Source organism: Chiloscyllium plagiosum, chromosome 36 (genome assembly GCF_004010195.1).
Source record: "Chiloscyllium plagiosum isolate BGI_BamShark_2017 chromosome 36, ASM401019v2, whole genome shotgun sequence".
NCBI classification, from domain to species: domain Eukaryota; kingdom Metazoa; phylum Chordata; class Chondrichthyes; order Orectolobiformes; family Hemiscylliidae; genus Chiloscyllium; species Chiloscyllium plagiosum.
In genome coordinates, this window is record NC_057745.1 from 12747720 (window position 1) to 12766175 (window position 18456).

The 18456-nt window shown below is 41.8% G+C and overlaps 1 protein-coding gene across 5 annotated transcripts in view; it reads left to right on the plus strand.

Moving 5' to 3' along the window:
- The window catches only part of si:cabz01068815.1 (solute carrier family 51 subunit beta), a 29311-nt gene extending 13696 nt beyond the window's left edge, over positions 1-15615 (plus strand). For all 5 annotated transcript variants that reach the window (XM_043677334.1, XM_043677335.1, XM_043677337.1 and 2 more), the window contains 4 exons: positions 1266-1637; positions 4980-5129; positions 9810-9900; positions 14282-15615. In XM_043677334.1, coding sequence (XP_043533269.1) covers positions 1266-1637; positions 4980-5129; positions 9810-9900; positions 14282-14555 — 887 coding nt within the window. In that variant the 3' untranslated portion in view covers positions 14556-15615. The remainder of the gene's footprint in view (positions 1-1265; positions 1638-4979; positions 5130-9809; positions 9901-14281) is intronic.
- The last annotated feature ends 2841 nt before the right edge of the window (positions 15616-18456 follow it).

An 18456-nucleotide genomic window follows, 5' to 3' on the forward strand; every position in this document is an offset into this window, starting at 1 on the left:
TTGATGTGATCTCCTCTACATTAGGGAGACAGGATGCCATTTTGCGGAATGTTTCAGAGAACATCTTTGGGACGCATGCACCAAATAACCCCAACGCCCTGTGGGTGACCACTTCAACTCCCCCTCCCACTCCCCCAAGGACACACAAGTCCTGGGCCTCCTCCACCACCAAATCCTAGCCACCCAACACCTGGAGGAAGAATGCCTTGGAATGCTCCAACCACATGGCATCAATATCAATTTCACCAGTTTCTTTATCTCCTGTCCCCCCATCTCATCCCAAATCTAACTCTCCAACTCAATACTGCCCTCTTGAACTGTCACACCTGTCCATCTTCCTTCCCACCTATCTGCTCCATCCTCTGCCCCAACCTATCACCATCACCTCCCACCTGCATCTACCTATCACCTTCCCAGCTATATTCCCTCAGCCGCACAACGCTCTCCTATTTATCTTTCAGCCCCCTTCCCCACCCCCCATTCCTGATGAAGGTCTTATGCCTGAAATGTCAATTCTCCTGCTCCTTGGATGCTACCTGAACTGTTGTGCTTTTCCAGCGCCACACTTGTTTTGACTCTGATCTCCGGCATCTGCAGTCTTCACTTTCTCCTACCAGGACAGCTGGACCTAACAGTGACATTGATCAATGAATTGCTCAGATGTTCTTCTAAATGTAAAGGGACTACTTGGAGAATTTTTTTGAATTCACTCTGGGATGTGGCATTCACTGGCTGGTCAGCATTTATTGCCCATCTCTCATTTCCCCTTGACAGTGGACCCACAGCACTCTTTGGGGGGGAATTCCAAGGATTTTGACCCTGCGACAGTGAAGGAATGGTGATATATTTCAAGTCGGGATGGTGAGTGGCTTGGAGGGGAACCTGTTCGTGGTGGTGTCCCCGTGTATCTGCTGAAATGGAAGTGTTAGTGGGTTTAGAAGGTGCTATCTGTCAAAAGGATGTTTGGTGAATTTCTATGATGCATCCTGTAGATACTGTAGTGCCCCACCTCAGAATGACAGTTTGTTGATCCAGGGGATGAAAACAACTACTCTGTCTCCTGGGATCTGAATATTTTCCCATCTCATGGTGCTCCAATGCTGTCCCAAGAAAGAATGGAATGTTGTGGGCTGGATTGATTGTTTAAAATGAATGCGTCATGTTAGATAAAATAATTATGCTCAGTTCCCTTTTCAGACTTTTAAGCAGTTTACAACATAAAGGTCATGACATTTTTTTTAATGCTTGTGCTAAAACCCTTACAGGAATGGAAAGTTTTATCATAAAGAGTTCTGACGATCAATGCTTGGAGGCCTCTTTGGAGAGTGATCGGGTAATGATGGACAGTTGTAATCCGGACTCGCAGCTCCAAGACTGGGCGTGGAAACAAAAGCGGTTTATTAATCAGGGAACACGGAGGTGTCTTTCTGCAGACCAGAGTCTCCTTGTTCAGACTGTAGCTTGTGAGAATGTGGCCAACTTAACGTGGACGTGCCGCAAACATCGACTTATCCACACGGCCACGTCCATGTTTCTGATTGCTGAGGGAAACGTGGTGTCTATTTCTGAAGAAAGAAAAAAAAATTCCAAGTGGAACTCAATGAACAACACAGGCATTTGCCAGATGCTTTTACAGAGTAAGGCTGAATAGAACAGATCTTCAACGACACAGCATAAACATTCAGATGTTATGTATTACTTTTATTTTTTGATGCTACCAGCGTAGCATCCGATTGATCAACTTCCTAGAAATAATTGAACTGTAGAAACTTATAGCACAGGAAGAGCCTACTCCAAACATTATGTCTGTCCTGACTCTTTGAAAGAGTAGGAGAAAGTGAGGACTGCAGATGTTGGAGCTCAGAGTTGAGAGTGTATTGCTGGAAAAGCACAGCAAATCAGGCAGCATCCGAGGAGCAGGAGAATCAATGTTTCAGGCATAAGCCCTTCATCAGGAATGAGGCTTGTGGCTCGGGCCTGAGAGATAATTGGGAGGAGGGTAGGGTTGGGAGGAAGGTAGCTGGGAAAGCCATAGGTGGATGAAGGTGAGGGAGAAGGTGATAGGTCAGAGGGGGGAGTGATGGACGAGTGCGGAGGGCAGTGCCAAGTTGGAGGTTTGGGACTGGGATAATGTGGGGGCGAGGGGAAATGAGGAAGCTGTTGAAATCTACATTTATCCCACGTGGTTGCAGGGTCCTTTGAAAGAATAGTTTATAATGTCTTTTGAAATGAAACCCAATTGGGATTAAAGGATCGTGAGTGGTGCTCAATATGATATAGTTTATTTTAACAGTCATGAAATTGATGAAACAGTCTCATCAGTTAGGTGAACCCAATTAGGTTCATTATCAGTTTCATTATCTGTTACTATTTGAGGTTCTTTTGTGCCATTTTTTCATTCAACAGTTTCAGTAAAGCTGGTAACAATATTGTAATTGAAAAACAGAAAAGTAAACAGGGCAGAACTCACAAATCAAATATATTGTAAAATGTAGTTGTAAAATACCGACCACTATTTAATTAGAAAGCCACTCTGATCAAATGCAATTCATCAAAGCAAATGATAACCTGACAGACACAATGTTTGCTGGCAATGCAATTGAATGGAGCTGTACCCTTTGAGCAGTAAGACACATGCGCATCAAATGCTCATGGAGTTCTTTCATCTCAACAGTCTTAAGGATCCAGCAGGAACCAAAGAACTGCAGAAAGACCATTGCTCCAGAAGGTGAAATTGAAGTCAGAATTCTGAGCCAGTCATTTCTCTTTCCTATTCATTTGGTCACCTAGGGGAGCCTCATCCAAGAATATCATTCAACACAGGCTTGAGGCTCTGCTGAGTCCACACTGATGGTAGACCATCAAATGAACCATTGGGGTTCCAGGCAGTTGTAAAAACAGAGTGTATGTCCGCAACGCAGAAATAGCCACCAAAATCCACCTGCACTTGCACAGTCGCACCCATGATGTGATGACAATCTAAAACAACATTGAAGCTAATAGTAAGGTTCATGAAAACTAGCAACAATTATAATCAGTCTGTAACAAAGAAAAACCGAAATTGCTGGAGAAACTCAGTAGGTCTGACAGCATCTATGGAGAGATAACAATTCATGTTTTGAACACAGTGACCCTTCTTCAGAACTGAAGAACTCTTTTGAAAAACGGTCACGTGGACTCGAAACATTTACTCTGCTTCTCTCCCCACAGGTGTTGCCAGGCCTGTTGAGTTTCACCAGCAATATTTCTATTTATTTTGTTCCAATCTCCAGCATTCACAGTTCTTTGTTTCATAATCAGTCTGTACATTTTTGTTTTGCTGAGAGAGTCTCTCGTTTTAATGAATAAAGGGCTGATTAATTGTCAGACAACATTGCACTGTACCTGTACATAGAGACCAGACTATTTAAATAATCATTCCTGATGAAGGGTTATTGCCCGAAATGTCGATTCTCCTGCTCCTTAGAGGCTGCCTGACCTGCTGTGCTTTCCCAGCACCACACTCTCGACTCTAATCTCCAGCATCTGCCGTCCTCACTTTCGCCTATTTAAATAATCACCGGAAGCACAGATATGCAAAGTATTTTGCAGTCAGTTCCTGTGTTTTCTGGGGCCTTAGAATTTAACATAAGGAATTGTTGTGGTCTGTTTGTTTGTTTCCTGCTTGGAACAAATTTCAACGGAATTGATTCGGTTCTTTTTGCAACATTCAGTCTGGTAGAACTCTATCTCACACTCACATTCAATCTCCTGGTGGTGTTGCTCATAAATGCAGCCTATAATAAAAAGTGAGCTGTATTTGCATTGCCCCTTTTGTCATTGTTGCAGCCTCAGGAATTTCCCAAAATGCTTAACAGGTAATGAAGTCCTTTTTGAAGTGAGATCTCCAGTCCAATCTAACAAACACAGCAGTCTACTTGTGAGTAGCACGCAAACCACAAAATGATTATCTGTTAGTCTGATTTCTAGTGACATAGGGTATTAAGCATTGGACCACAATAACATGGAGAACTCTCTGCCCCTCTTTGATAAAGGGCCAGAAAATACTTTGCCTCTCATCTGGAAAGGGCAGTTAAGTCCTAATTTTAACATTTCATCCATAGAAAGCACATCTGACCAAATAGCACCTTCTTCTGTACAGCAGAGATTTGTATTTTGTTCTCCAGTTTACATACATAAATGTCATTCAATAAAACCATGGCTGGTCCATTATAAATTCCCCCATTCCCAACCACCCTTGATTACATTTGATTCCCTTGCTGAACAAGAATCTGTCTGCCTTGGTTTTAAAATATTTAATGACCCCCATCTCCACTGTTCAAAAGTTGCCCAATCTTCTGTGAGAAAAAAAAGAGTTCCCCTCATATCTGTCTGAAATGGGCAACTTCGGAGGGTCGGTGTGGACTAGTTGGGCCAAAGGGCCTGTTTCCACACTGTAGGGAATCTAATCTTCTACTTTTGAAACAGTGCCCCCTAGTTCTGGATTGAGGAAACATTCTCCACTTCTACCTTATCAAGACCAATACTCTTCAAACAATTCACTCCTCACTCTTCTAAACTCTAGCGGAAACACAATAAACTAGTCCAACCTATTGTTATAAGGTAACCTGCTCATTCCAGTAGAGTCAATCTAGTAAATCTCCTCTGAACACCTCCAGTTCATTTATCTCCTTCCTTAAATAGGGAGACCAAAACTGCACACAGCATTCAGGATATGGTTTCACCGATGCCCTATATAACTGAAGCATAATGTCCTTTTATGTTCAATTGCTCTCATGATAAAAGAGAGCATTCCATTAGTCTTCTTGACCCATGCTGGAGTTTCTGGAATAGGACTTAAACCTTCTGTTTCAGGCATGAAAGTTGTTACCCATTGATGGCAGTTGATGCATAGTTACAATTGATTTGCAAAGGATTGTGGATTTAGACTTTTTGTAAACATAAAGCCCTAACAAATATTTTCTAATTTCACTGAACAGGAAACCCAGAGACAACATCAGCAAAGACTCAAATGTTACTGGCACAATTTGAAGAAACCCTTGATGGGGTCATCAGTGATGGGAGACAGAATGACACCCACGTGGAAGAAACTACCACAGAGAAACACCAGCCTTATCCGATAGAGGATTGTATGTGGTGTACCTCATTTTTCTCATTTTAATATATGTCACTTTGTGTGGACAGAACTTGCACTGAAGAACTGGTGAATATTGTATAATTAATGTTGTTCGAATTTTACTGATTCAGGCTATTTAAGACAACTTGAAAGGCTTGAGAAGGAATGTATGTGGAAGTAATTCTTTTTCCAGTAAATTAACCTGATTTGATCTACAGTTTCTAAAACTTTCAAGATATTAAGAGCTGCAGCTATACTTTAAGTAATGGCTCTGAGAATGGCACCAGCTGAGTTTGGCTCAGGGGCAACTACTCAAAATGAAATGATTGGCTTTGCGCCACATCATTGTCTAATACAAATGGGCCTCTGCACATGGAATTGTTTGGATATACAGACAGAATTCCACTCAGGCACCTGGACATTAATTTAACATTAGCATCAACAGATCCTGTGAACTTTCTCTGACAACATTTAGAACAAGGGGCTCATTTTCCCCTCCTTTTCTCATGGTTTTCTCCCCCCCCCCCCCTTCCTCTCTTAAAGGAATCACCCCCACTGTGCAGAATGATTCCTGGAATAGCAGTCCCATACTCGTCACCCCCAATCTTTGGATCACTCATCTCCACATGAAACATTTTTTAAAAAATAATCAATTAATGATTTTAAAAAACAATGTTTTGCAATTAATGGGCTCCGTGTCTTAACTGAGCAGTTGTTCTTGCCATTGGCTGTGATTGGTTGATCTTGTGCACACATCATTAGTCAATCTAGCCATCAGGGTGGGAGACTTAAAATAAAAATGCACTGTGCTCCAGCAGACAAGGCAACATTTGCAAGAGGAAGATAGGGTTAACTTTTCAGGTGTCCATGCCTTGTCAGAGCTGATAACTTGTCTGTTCTCTTTCATTCTATTTCATGTTCATATCACAGCTTTTCTTGTAATGCTTGGCTGAAAATCCAACATGTTATAGACACTGGTCACAAGTTGTTACACAGTTCTGTAAGGCAGCATAATGAGGTTTCCTTCAGAGATAATCAATGCTGTTCAGCAAAGTATTTTTTACCTCGAGAGCAGGAATATTTACTGCATAGTGCTCTAAGCTGCCTGTTACCTCCTGACGGTATAGTCACAGCTCGCATCAGCAAAAGAGATGCAATTTTGTGTCAAATGCCAGTTCTCTGGAAGGTGAGCTATTTGATGCAATATTATTTAATGGGCAGAATCTTCTCACTTTTGGGCCAGGTCTACAAAGCAAGAGAAAAATGAGGGCTGTGTAAGTGAAAATTTATAATTGTAAAAGTTAGGAAAAATAATTGTTAATCAGAATGACATTTGTAGGGATGATTTGGAGGAGCCGGTGTTGGACTAGGGTGGACAAAGTTAAAAATCATGTAACACCAGTTTATTGTCCAACAGTTTGTACTTTCAAATAAACCTATAACCTGGTGTTTTGTGATTTTTAACAAAATTTCTAGGGATGTCATTGAAGTAATTGCCTCTGTTGCAGAAATGAAGGATTTATTTCCTGTATTCATTCTGGAGATTAGGTTGTCAGTTGCAGAGGCATTACTTTTTGCACATCTCAGGTTATCTTGAGAAGATGGTGACAATCCAGCTTGCTAGACCACTTCAGAGAGTTAAAAACAATGACTGCAGATGCTGGAAACCAGATTCTGGATTAGTGGTACTGGAAGAGCACAGCAGTTCAGGCAGCATCCAAGGAGTTTCGAAATCGACGTTTCAGACAAAAGCCCTTCAGAGAGTTGTCAAGTGTAAATCACATCCATGACAGGCTGATGACACCTATTGGCCACTGAAGGTAAGGACAGCAGGTTTCCTTCCACAGAGGAACCAGTTAAGGTTTGACAACAATCTGACAGCTTCAACATCAAATGTGCTGATGTTTAGCTCTTTAGTTTTAAGTTTATTCAAGTTCTCATGCTATTTATTATGTTGAAATTTGAATCTATTTGTCTCTCAATCCAGTCCAGTGATATAGCCATATGCTGCTGGAGAGGGAATAGGAAGAGAGGACTCAATCGAAATTTCAGAGATTTGTTTTGATTGAACTTTGATTTATTGTTGTCATGTTTACCAAGATACAGTGAAAAGTATTGTTCAGCATGCTAGGCAGACAAATCCTACCTTATATAAGTACATTAGGGTATCCATAAATTCCCTACAGCATGGAAGGAGGCCATTTGGCCCATCGAGTCCACACCAATCCTCTGAAGGGCATCCCGCCCATTATTTAATGGGCAGAATCTTCTCACTTTTGGGCCAGGTCTACAAAGCAAGAGAAAAATGAGGGCTGTGTAAGTGAAAATTTATAATTGTAAAAGTTAGGAAAAATAATTGTTAATCAGAATGACATTTGTAGGGATGATTTGGAGGAGCCGGTGTTGGACTAGGGTGGACAAAGTTAAAAATCATGTAACACCAGTTTATTGTCCAACAGTTTGTACTTTCAAATAAACCTATAACCTGGTGTTTTGAGATTTTTAACAAAATTTCTAGGGAATTTGTAACTCTGCATTTCCCAACATTAAACCAGCAACCTGCACATCCCTGGACGCTATAGGTAATTTAGCATGGCCAATCCACCTATGGACTGTGGGAGGAGCACCTAGAGGAAACCCATGCAGACATGGGGAGTATGTGCAAACTCCACACAGACAGTCACCCAAGGGTGCAAACAGATCCATGACCTTGGTGCTGTGAGGCAACATTGCTAACCACTGAGCCCCATGCCTTACAAAACAGAATGCAGAATGCGGAGTTACAGCTACAGAGATGGTGCAGAGAAAGAGAGGACTTATGAGAGGTAAATCACATAAATATCAGGGGAGAAGCTGTTCTTGAATCTGTTGGTATATGTTTTCAAACGTGGGAGGGGTCTTTGATTATATTGTCTGTTTTCCAGAGGCAGTGGGAAGGAAAGATGGAGTCAATGGAATTGAAGGCTGGTTTTGTTTGATGGACTTGACTGTGTTCACAACTGTCTGTAATTTCTTGTGATGTTGAGCAGACGAGTTGTCATCCGGATAGGATGCTTTCTATGGTGCATCTATAAAAATTGATAAGAATCATTGTGGACATACTGCAGCACAGTGGCACAGTGGTTAGCACTGCTGCCTCACAGCACCAGAGACCCTGGTTCAATTCCCACCTCAGACAACTGTCTGTGTGGAGTTTGCACGTTCTCCCAGTGACTGTGTGGGATTCCTCCGGGTGCTCCGGTTTCCTCCCACAGTCCAAAATGTGCAGGTTAGGTGAATTGGCCATGCTAAATTGCCCGTAGTGTTAGGTGAAGGGATAAATGTAGGGGAATGGGTCTGGGTGGGTTGCTCTTAGGAGGGTCAATGTGGACTTGTTGAGCCAAAGGGCCTGTTTCCACACTGTAAGTAATCTAAATTTCCTTAGCTTTCTGAGGAAGTAGAGGTGTTGATATGCTTTCTTGACTATAGTGTCAGTGTGGACGGATCAGGTGCAAACAATATAATAAATGGCAAAACCTCTTAGGATCATTGACCCAGATGTGGATCTGGGTATGTAGGTCCACAGATCCCTAAAAGTGGCAACACAGGTGAATAAGGTGGTCAAGAAGGCATACAGTAGGCTTGCCAAGTTATGTTGTAGCTGTAAAAAATCTTTAGTTAAGCTACATTTGGAATATTGCTTGCTGTTCTGGTCACCACACTTCCAGAGTACATGGATGCTTTGGATAGGGCACAGAGAAGGTTTACCTGGATGTAGCCTTTTCTGGAGGGTTATGAGGAGAGGATGGATAAACTCAGATTGGTTTCACTGGCAAGACAGAGTCTGAGGGGCAACCTGATACATAGAGGTCTCCAAAATTAAGCGAGGCATAGATAGGGTGGATAGTCAGAGGCTTTTTCCCTGGGTGGAGGGGGGAACTACAAGAGGGCACAGGTTCAAAGTGAGAGGGGGTAAGTTTAGGAAGAAGTGCAGGGAAAATCTTTCACACAGAGAGTGGCGGATGCCGGGAATGCATTGTCAATGGAAGTGGTGGAAGCAGACACGTTAACAACGTTTTTAAGGTGTATCTTGACAGACACATGAGCAGGAAGTGAAGAGGAGTCGAAACCATGTATGGATAATAAATAAGGATAAGGAATCAGCACAGGCTTGGTGGGCTGAAGGGCTCGTTTCTGTGCTGTAATTTTCTTAGTTTTACTTACTGACCAGAATTGGCAGTGCTTGGCCGCGTGGTCATAAGAATAAAAGAACTAGAACCTGGAGTGGACCAAATGGCCCCTCAAACCTACTCTGCCATTCAGTAAGACCATGGCTAATCTTTAACCTCAACTTCATTTTCCAAACGGACCCCCCATATCCATTGATTCCCAAAGTATTCAAGAACCCATCAATCGCAACAAGGCCTAGTACCAAGCAACACAGGATACAGAATTCCAGAAATTCATAATCCTTTGAGTTTTGCCCATTTTGTTTTCCCTCATCTCAGTCCAAAATGGTAAACCCCTTATTCTTGAAACCGTGACCTCACATTCCAGACATTCTGGCCAAGGCACTACACTGAAGACTTATGGCTAGAAATGTCTGAATGAGCCTTTAAAAGTTGCTTTGTCTGCAGATATCACAAGCCAAAATGTGTTGATTTCAACCCACTTTGCTTGTATATCTTAATTGAAATTCCTCTGTCTCTTGCAGCCACTAACTGGAACTATGCTATGTTGGCGCTTGCATTCATTACACTGTTCCTGGGATTTCTTATTCTGGTTTTATGTTCCAGGGCAAACAAGTAAGTCAGACTTTCTGTTTCCTTCCAATTGTATTGATTGATGTTTTGTTGAACTTTCCCCAACATTTCTGTTTATTGTAATTAAAAATATTTATAACTGAATTATCATGTTCATTAAGATTGTGCAATGTAAATAATCTTATAATGGAAAATGCATGTTCAGTGTCACCAGCTTTTATTGCACAGGTTCACCAGTAAAATGACTATTCGTTTCTCTTCTCTTTCATGTTTTAATGGATTTCAATTAATTTTTAACTATATTAATAGACTTTCAAGGATACGGAGGAGGAATGAGGTTAAGAGGTGCATTGAAACAAAAAGGATAAATTTTAAAAAAGATTGCCAGGGAGAGAAAAAGGTTATTTAGGCTAAAAGGTTTAATTGTTATAGAGTCATAGAGATGTACAGACCCTTCGGTCCAACCCTTCCATGTCAACCAGATATCCCAACCCAATCTAGTCCCACCTGCCAGCGCCTGGCCCATATCCCTCCAAACATTTTCTATTCATATACCCATCCAAATGCCTTTTAAATATTGCAATTTTACCAGCCTCCACCACTTCCTCTGGCAGCTCATTCCATATTCGTACCAACCTCTGCGAGAAAAGGTTGCCCCTTAGGTCTCTTTTATATCTTTCCCCTCTCATCCGAAACCTCTGCCCTCTAGTTCTGGACTCGCCCATCCCGGGGAAGAAACTTTGTCCATTTATCCTGTCCATGCCCCTCATGATTTTATAAACCTCTATAAGGTCACCCCATCAGCCTCCAACGCTCCAGGGAAAATAGCCCCAGCCTATTCAACCTCTCCCGATAGCTCAAATCCTCTAACCCTGGCAACATCCTTGTAAATCCTTTCTGAACCGTTTCAAGTTTCACAACATCTTTCCAATAGGAAGGAGACCAGAATTGCACACAATATTCTAACAATGGCCTAACCAATGTCCTGTACAGCTGCAACATGACCTCCCAACTCCTGTACTCAATACTCTGACCAATAAAGGAAAGCATACCAAACACCTTCTTCACTATTATATCTACCTCTGATTCTACTCTAAGGCCTACACTCCAACATCTCTTTGTTCAGCAACACTCTGGAGGACCTTACCATTAAGTATATAAGTCCTGCTAAGATTTGCTTTCCCAAACTGCAGCACCTCACTTTTATATAAATTAAACTCCATCTGCCACTTCTCAGCCCATTGGCCCATCCGATCAAGATCCCATTGTAATCTGAGGTAATTTTCTTCGCTGTCAACCTACACCTCCAATTTTGGTGTCATCTGCAAACCTACTAACTATACCACTTAGGCTTACATCCAAATCATTTATACAAATGACGAAAAGTTGTGGACCCAGCACTGATCCTTGTGGCACTCCACTGGTCACAGGCCTCCAGTCTGAAAAACAACCCTCTACCACCACCCTCCGTCTTTTACTGTTGAGCCAGTTCTGTATCCAAATGGCTAGTTCTCCCTGTACTCCATGAGATCTAACTTTGCTAACCAGTCTCCCATGGGGAATCTTGTTGAATGCCTGACTGAATTCCATATAGATCACGTCCACTGTTCTGCCCTTATCAATCCTCTTTGTTACTTCTTCAAAAAACTAAATCAAATATGTGAGACATGGTTTCCCACGCACAAAGCCAGGTTCACAATCCCTAATCAGTCCTTGCCTTTCCAAATGCATATGCATCCTGTCCCTCAGGATTCCCTTCAAAGACTTGCCCACCACCGACGTCAGGTTCACTGGATGTTCACAGTGTGTAAAATATACCTTTAATAAGTAAATTATGCTGTGGAATGGTGGCTCAGTGGTTAGCACTGCTCTCTCACGGTGGCAGGGACTCTGGTTCGATCCCATCCTTGGGCGACTGTCTGTGTGGAGTTTGCACCTTTTCGTTGTGTCTGCGTGGGTCCTCTCTGGGTGCTCTGGTTTCCTCCCACAGTCCAAAGATGTAGATTAGGTGGATTGTTCATGCTAAATTGCACCGTTGTGTCCAAGGATGCACAAGCCACCTGGGTTAGCCATAACGAAATGCAGGGTTACAGGGATGGGGTGGGTTTGAGTGGGATGCTCTTCAGAGGGTCCGTGTAGACTTGATGGGCTGAATGGCCTACTTACACACTGTAGGGGATTCTATGCAATACTCTCATGTATCCAGACTGGACCACAGATAAAATTCTGAATTGCATTGAGTGATATTTTCTACATGTAAAGCATTCTATAAAACACAAGTTGTCAATAATGCAAACTGAGGAAGGTGGCTGTTCAAGGAATTGGCAATGTGTCCTCAGCAACAGCAAAAACCTGTACTGCAGTAGCATCTTTAACATAATTTAAAATCCCAAAGTGCTCCACTGGAGCATTTCAAAACCAAATATAACACCAAGCCACATAAGGAGACATCCAGGCAGATAACCAAAAGCTGAGTCAAAGAGTGAAGTTGTAAAGAGTGTAATTAAAGGAGAAAAGGAAGAATTGAGGGAGGGGCTTCCAGAAGCCCAATGACAGTGCAGCAGCCAATGGTAGAGCAATTAACATCAGAGATTCTCCAGAGAGCAGAATGAGAGGAGCACAGGATTAAAAATGTATTCATAAAAGTGCCTAGAGATTGTGAGTATAAATTATGAACAAGATCTCAGTTTCGGGGGTCTCTGTAAGTTGGATCGTGTGCAAAGGGGAAAAGACTACCAGGCAATGACTATTGAGAGCTTAACAGGAATTAGAGATAAATAAAGTATTTTTCTGGTAAAGTTGATGTAGACTCAGTTGAAGGATGGACGAGGGTATTTGGGCTATCTTAGTTCACCCAGTCAGAATACTAGAAACTGCAGTGCTCCCATCATATTGTATAAATATCCCTTGATCAATTCTTTGTTTCATTCCCCTCTAGGAGAACAGTGGAAATGCCATTCACTTTTTTGTGTGAAGAAATTCTCCCTGACATTTGTCCTAAGCTTTCCTTCCACTAGTTTAACCTGTAGCTTCTGAATCTGGTATTTTGTCATGATATGAGGATGTGTTCCCAATTAACCATGCCTTTTCAATTTGCCATCCTGAATGCACCTCTCTGAATGTATTCTCAGTCGCTTCTTGTCACGGCTAAAGATCACCAGATTCTTCTGACAGTTTCTTGTCGTATCCCGGTTGTTTGATGTTAGGGATGGGCATTGTGTGAAATGAAAGTAGAGAGGTGTTTCATTCCAAGTTGACAGTACAGAGAGAAATTAAATCTGTTCCCATTGGACTTAGATACTGATTCCATCCTTCTCCCCAACAACATAGATTCATAGAGACACAGAGATGTATAACTTGGAAATAGACCATTCAGTCCAACTCATCCATGCTGACCAGATATCTTAAATTAATCTAGTCCCATTTGCCAGCATTTTCCTCTAAACCCTTCCTATTCATAAACCCATCCAGCTGCCTTTTAAATGTTGTAATTGTACCAGCCTCCACCACTTCTTCTGGCAGCTCATTCCATACATGTACCATCTTCTGTGTGAAAAACTTGCTCCTTATGTTCCTTTTACATCTATCCCCTCCCACCCTAAACCTATGCCCTCTCGTTTTGGACTCCCCTACCCTGTAGAAAAGACCTTGGCAGTCTAAGGTTAAGCCAAGCTATTGTACACTTAATTTCACATTTAATCCTGAGATGAACTTTCAATCTTCTCTTTGTTCTATCACCAAGTCCGCCTATTTCCATCAACATTATATTGCCTATCTTCAGTCTTAGTTCAGCTATTCTGCTGCTGAAACCCTCATTCACTTTTTCATCACCTCTAGACTTAACTATTCTGACACACATCTGGCTGGTCTCTCATATTCTACCCTCTGTAAATTCCATATGTCTGCTGCCCGGGCATTAACACAGTGAGCACCATTCCCCAATCGCCCCTGTCCTCCCATTGGCTGCTGGCTCTCCTTGGCTCCCAACATTGATCAACATCTTAATTTAAAGCTCTCATCATTGTTTTTAAATCCTGCCATGGGCTTGGCTCTCCCAATTTCTCTAATCTCCTCCAGACCCACAATGCTGAGATATCCTCCTGTAACTCTGGCCTCGAGCATATTCCCTGTTGTAAGTGCTCCATTGTTACCTCCTGTGCCTTAGTTACCCAGACCCCAAGGTCCGGTATACCTTTCCATCTCTCTACCCCTCGCTTTTGTCCTTCAAGATGCTTCCTGAACCCTGGTTTTGGTCATCTGATATATTATTCCCCTTATGTGGCTAGGCATAATGTTTTATAATGTGCTATCAAAATATGCATTGTTATTGATGGAGAAATTAAGCCTGAAGGGTTTTTTCTTGTTCCTGTTTTCTATGCTTGAATCAAATTTATTAGTCTCCCTTATCCCTTACATCATGTAGGAAGAAAAAGATGAAGGAAGTGAATGAATTAAAGAACAGGAGTGCGACAGAAAGTGAGGCATTGCAAAAGACGACAACACAATATGCAGATGAGATTGACGACCCTGCAGAAACTGACCAAATGTTACGGACCAAGCAAGCCTACATTCCCTTTGAGCAGGTGCCAAAGAGTTCATCCCCCAAAATCTCATCCAAACCAGGAGAGATCATGATTGAATGGAAGGATGGAAACATAAGTTCCCTTTTCATGGATGCAAAAGAAGGTGATATGTAGATCCCCAAGTTACAGGACTGAGCTTGCGATGGAGAATCTATTTTTAAGATGAAAAGAATTAATTTTTGTAAAATATTTTTAGCCAATAAAAGATCCAATTGTAGAGGAGGAAAGGATTAGTAAACAAATGAGTCAGAGGTAAAGGACAGTTACTTATCTTGCCGAAAGTGGGAACTGGTACTCCGGAAGGTGGTGGGACCACAATTCTTCACAATTCATCTCAACAATATGGTCTCAGGTTTCAGAAGTACAAGCTCAAAATTTTATGGCTACAAATTAGGGGATATAGTTTAATGTGAGGAGAACATAAACATATATATCATTAGCAAATGAATTTCAATATAGGTAAGTGTGAGGTATTAAATTTTGCAGGACAAATAAAGAAGCTATTTACTGATTGGTAAAGAAGAGGTTAAATGAAATGGAGAAATAAAGTGATACAGATGTACAGATACACAGGCCATTAAAAGTAGCAATGCAGATCAGAAACGTCATTAAAATGTAGTAGTTCAATTTGAGAAGGACAGAACTAATAAATGTAGAAGTTATGTCAAACTCAGACCAAACTTTAGCCTTCACATTAAGATTGTTAAATGGTTTGATGGGGTAGACAGAGAAGATGTGTCCACTCACTGGAAAGACCAAACCTGAGGCCACAAATATTAAGAGGTCTCTAATAAATCCAACAGCAAAGTAGTGAAAACCTCTTCATCCAAAGAGTGGCAACTAGGTGGAGATCAGTACCAAAAGAAATAGCTGAAATGAACATTACAGGGAATAGATAGATAAGGAAGAACACAATAAATGGATATATTGATATGTTAGATGAAGGCATTGTCAGTGTGAAACTAAATGCTAGCTTACATGAGGGTTGGTTAAATAGCCTGTATCTGTGCTGTAACCACTAAGTAATTAATCTAGATATTTCCTACAGAGACATTTAACCCATGTCTGCTGCTGACTTGCTGCACATATAGAAGGGAGATTATCCTATTTACCTTAAGTGGTTTATTTTTATAATGTATAATTCATCATCAGCATTAAAAGTATTTAACCAGTTTATAACATTTACAAAACTGTTTCCTGATTTGTAATAGCCTTCTTCCAGTTTGGATGAGCTGCACAGAGAATGGGCAGAGGCTTCAACTATAACAGGCTCTAATACCAGGTTCTTCCCAGATGATCTATGTCTGGCCTAGATCATAGACTGTGCCTACTCTAGGCAGCCTGTCTCCACTGACCTGTCTAACTCTGGGTGGCCATGACTGAAAATAGACCGAAATTTCATGGAAAACAATGCATGTGCAAATCAACCAGCAAATTCAAAGGATTAAGAGATAAGCTGAAAGTTGGGAATGTCCAGGACATTTTTGGTTGATTTACATTACTTTGTTTCTGCTTTGTATTATGATCACCCAACCCTTAACCTTCCCATTGATTTTAAAGAACTGACTGGATTTTGTATTAATTGTCCATTGAGTACACTCTGACAGCCCAATTCTGGTTATTAAGATTGTGAATACTTGTTAAATAATGTGACAATTGTTAATACAATATAAGTCTACTTTTATGGGAAGTAGAAATAGGAGCAATTTTTAAAAATGTGCAATCTCATTCCTGGAATTCACACAATATGACACAAAGATAGGTGGAGGGATAGGTAGTGTTGAGGAAGAGGAGAGACTGCAGAAGGATTTTGATAGGTTAGGAGAGTGGGCAAAGAAGTGGCAGATGGAGTACAATGTGGAAAAGTGTGAGGTTATACACTTTTTTAGGAAGATTAGAAGGACAGGCTATTTTCTAAATGTAGGAAGGTTTTAGAGATCTGAAGCACAAAGGCACTGAGGAGTCCTAGTTCAGAATTCTCTCAAAGTTAATGTGTAGGCTAAGTTGGCAATTAGGAAGGCAAATGCAATGTTAGCATTCATTTCAAGAGGGTTAGAATGAAGAGCAGAGATGTACTGCTGAGGCTGTATAAGGCTCTGATCAGAATGCATTTGGAATATTGTAAGCAGTTTTGCACCCCATATCGAAGGAAGGATGTACTGACCTTGAATAGAGTCCAGAGGTGGTTCACAAGAATGATCATAAGGATGAAGGGCTTGTTATATGAGAGTCCATTGAGGACTCTGGGTCTGTACTTTATAGAGTTTAGAAGGATGAGGGGGTGATCGGATTTAAACTTGCAGAGTACTGAGAGGGCTGGATATGATAGATGTGGAGAAGATGTTTCCACTAGGAGGAGAGATGAGGACCCGACCGAGGGCACAGACTCAGAGTGAAGGGACAACCCTTTAGACCTGCAGGCTGTGGAGGCTAAGTTTCTGAGTGTATTTAAGACAGTATTGGTTAGGTTTTAGATTAGTAAGGGGAACAAAAGATACGGGGAGAAGGCAAGAGAATGAGGTTGAGAATCATCAGCCAGGATCAAATGGCAAATCAGACCTAAAGGGCTTTGCCTGAAACGTCAATTCTCCTGCTCCTTGGATGCTGCCTGACCTGCTGTGCTTTTCCAGCACTACTCTAATACCAAGAGCAATGCGTTTAATCCCAGTTCTGACTGAGGAAAACACAGGGCCTGCTTCCTGCCTTCCTATAATACAATCACAGCGCTTCAACATGGTTAGAATATCACCAATCACCTGCCTTCCTATAGTACAATGACAGTGCTTCACCGTGGTTAGAATATCACCAATCACCTGCCTTCCTATGGTACAATCACAGCGCTTCAACATAGTTGGAATATCACCAATCACCTGCCTCCCTATGGTACAATCACAGCGCTTCAACATGGTTAGAATATCACCAATCACCTGCCTTCCTATGGTACAATCACAGCGCTTCAACATAGTTAGAATATCACCAATCACCTGCCTTCCTATGGTACAATCACAGCGCTTCAACATGGTTAGAATATCACCAATCACCTGCTTCCCTATGGTACAATCACAGCACTTCACCATGGTTAGAATATCACCAATCACCTGCCTTCCTATGGTACAATCACAGCGCTTCAACATAGTTAGAATATCACCAATCACCTGCCGTCCTATGGTACAATCACAGCGCTTCACCGTGGTTAGAATATCACCAATCACCTGCCTCCCTATGGTACAATCACAGCGCATCACCGTGATTAGAATATCACCAATCACCTGCCTCCCTATGGTACAATCACAGCACTTCACCGTGGTTAGAATACTATGGTACAATCACAGCACTTCACCGTGGTTAGAATATCACCAATCACCTGTCTTGCTATGGTACAATCACAGCGCTTCACCGTGGTTAGAATATCACCAATCACCTGCCTCCCTCTGGTACAATCACAGCACTTCACCGTGGTTAGAATATCACCAACACCTGCTTCCCTATGGTACAATCACAGCACTTCACCGTGGTTAGAATATCACCAACACCTGCTTCCCTATGGTACAATCACAGCACTTCACCGTGGTTAGAATATCACCAACACCTGCTTCCCTATGGTACAATCACAGCACTTCACCGTGGTTAGAATATCACCAACACCTGCTTCCCTATGGTACAATCACAGCACTTCACCGTGGTTAGAATATCACCAACACCTGCTTCCCTATGGTACAATCACAGCACTTCACCGTGGTTAGAATATCACCAACACCTGCTTCCCTATGGTACAATCACAGCACTTCACCGTGGTTAGAATATCACCAACACCTGCTTCCCTATGGTACAATCACAGCACTTCACCGTGGTTAGAATATCACCAACACCTGCTTCCCTATGGTACAATCACAGCACTTCACCGTGGTTAGAATATCACCAACACCTGCTTCCCTATGGTACAATCACAGCACTTCACCGTGGTTAGAATATCACCAACACCTGCTTCCCTATGGTACAATCACAGCACTTCACC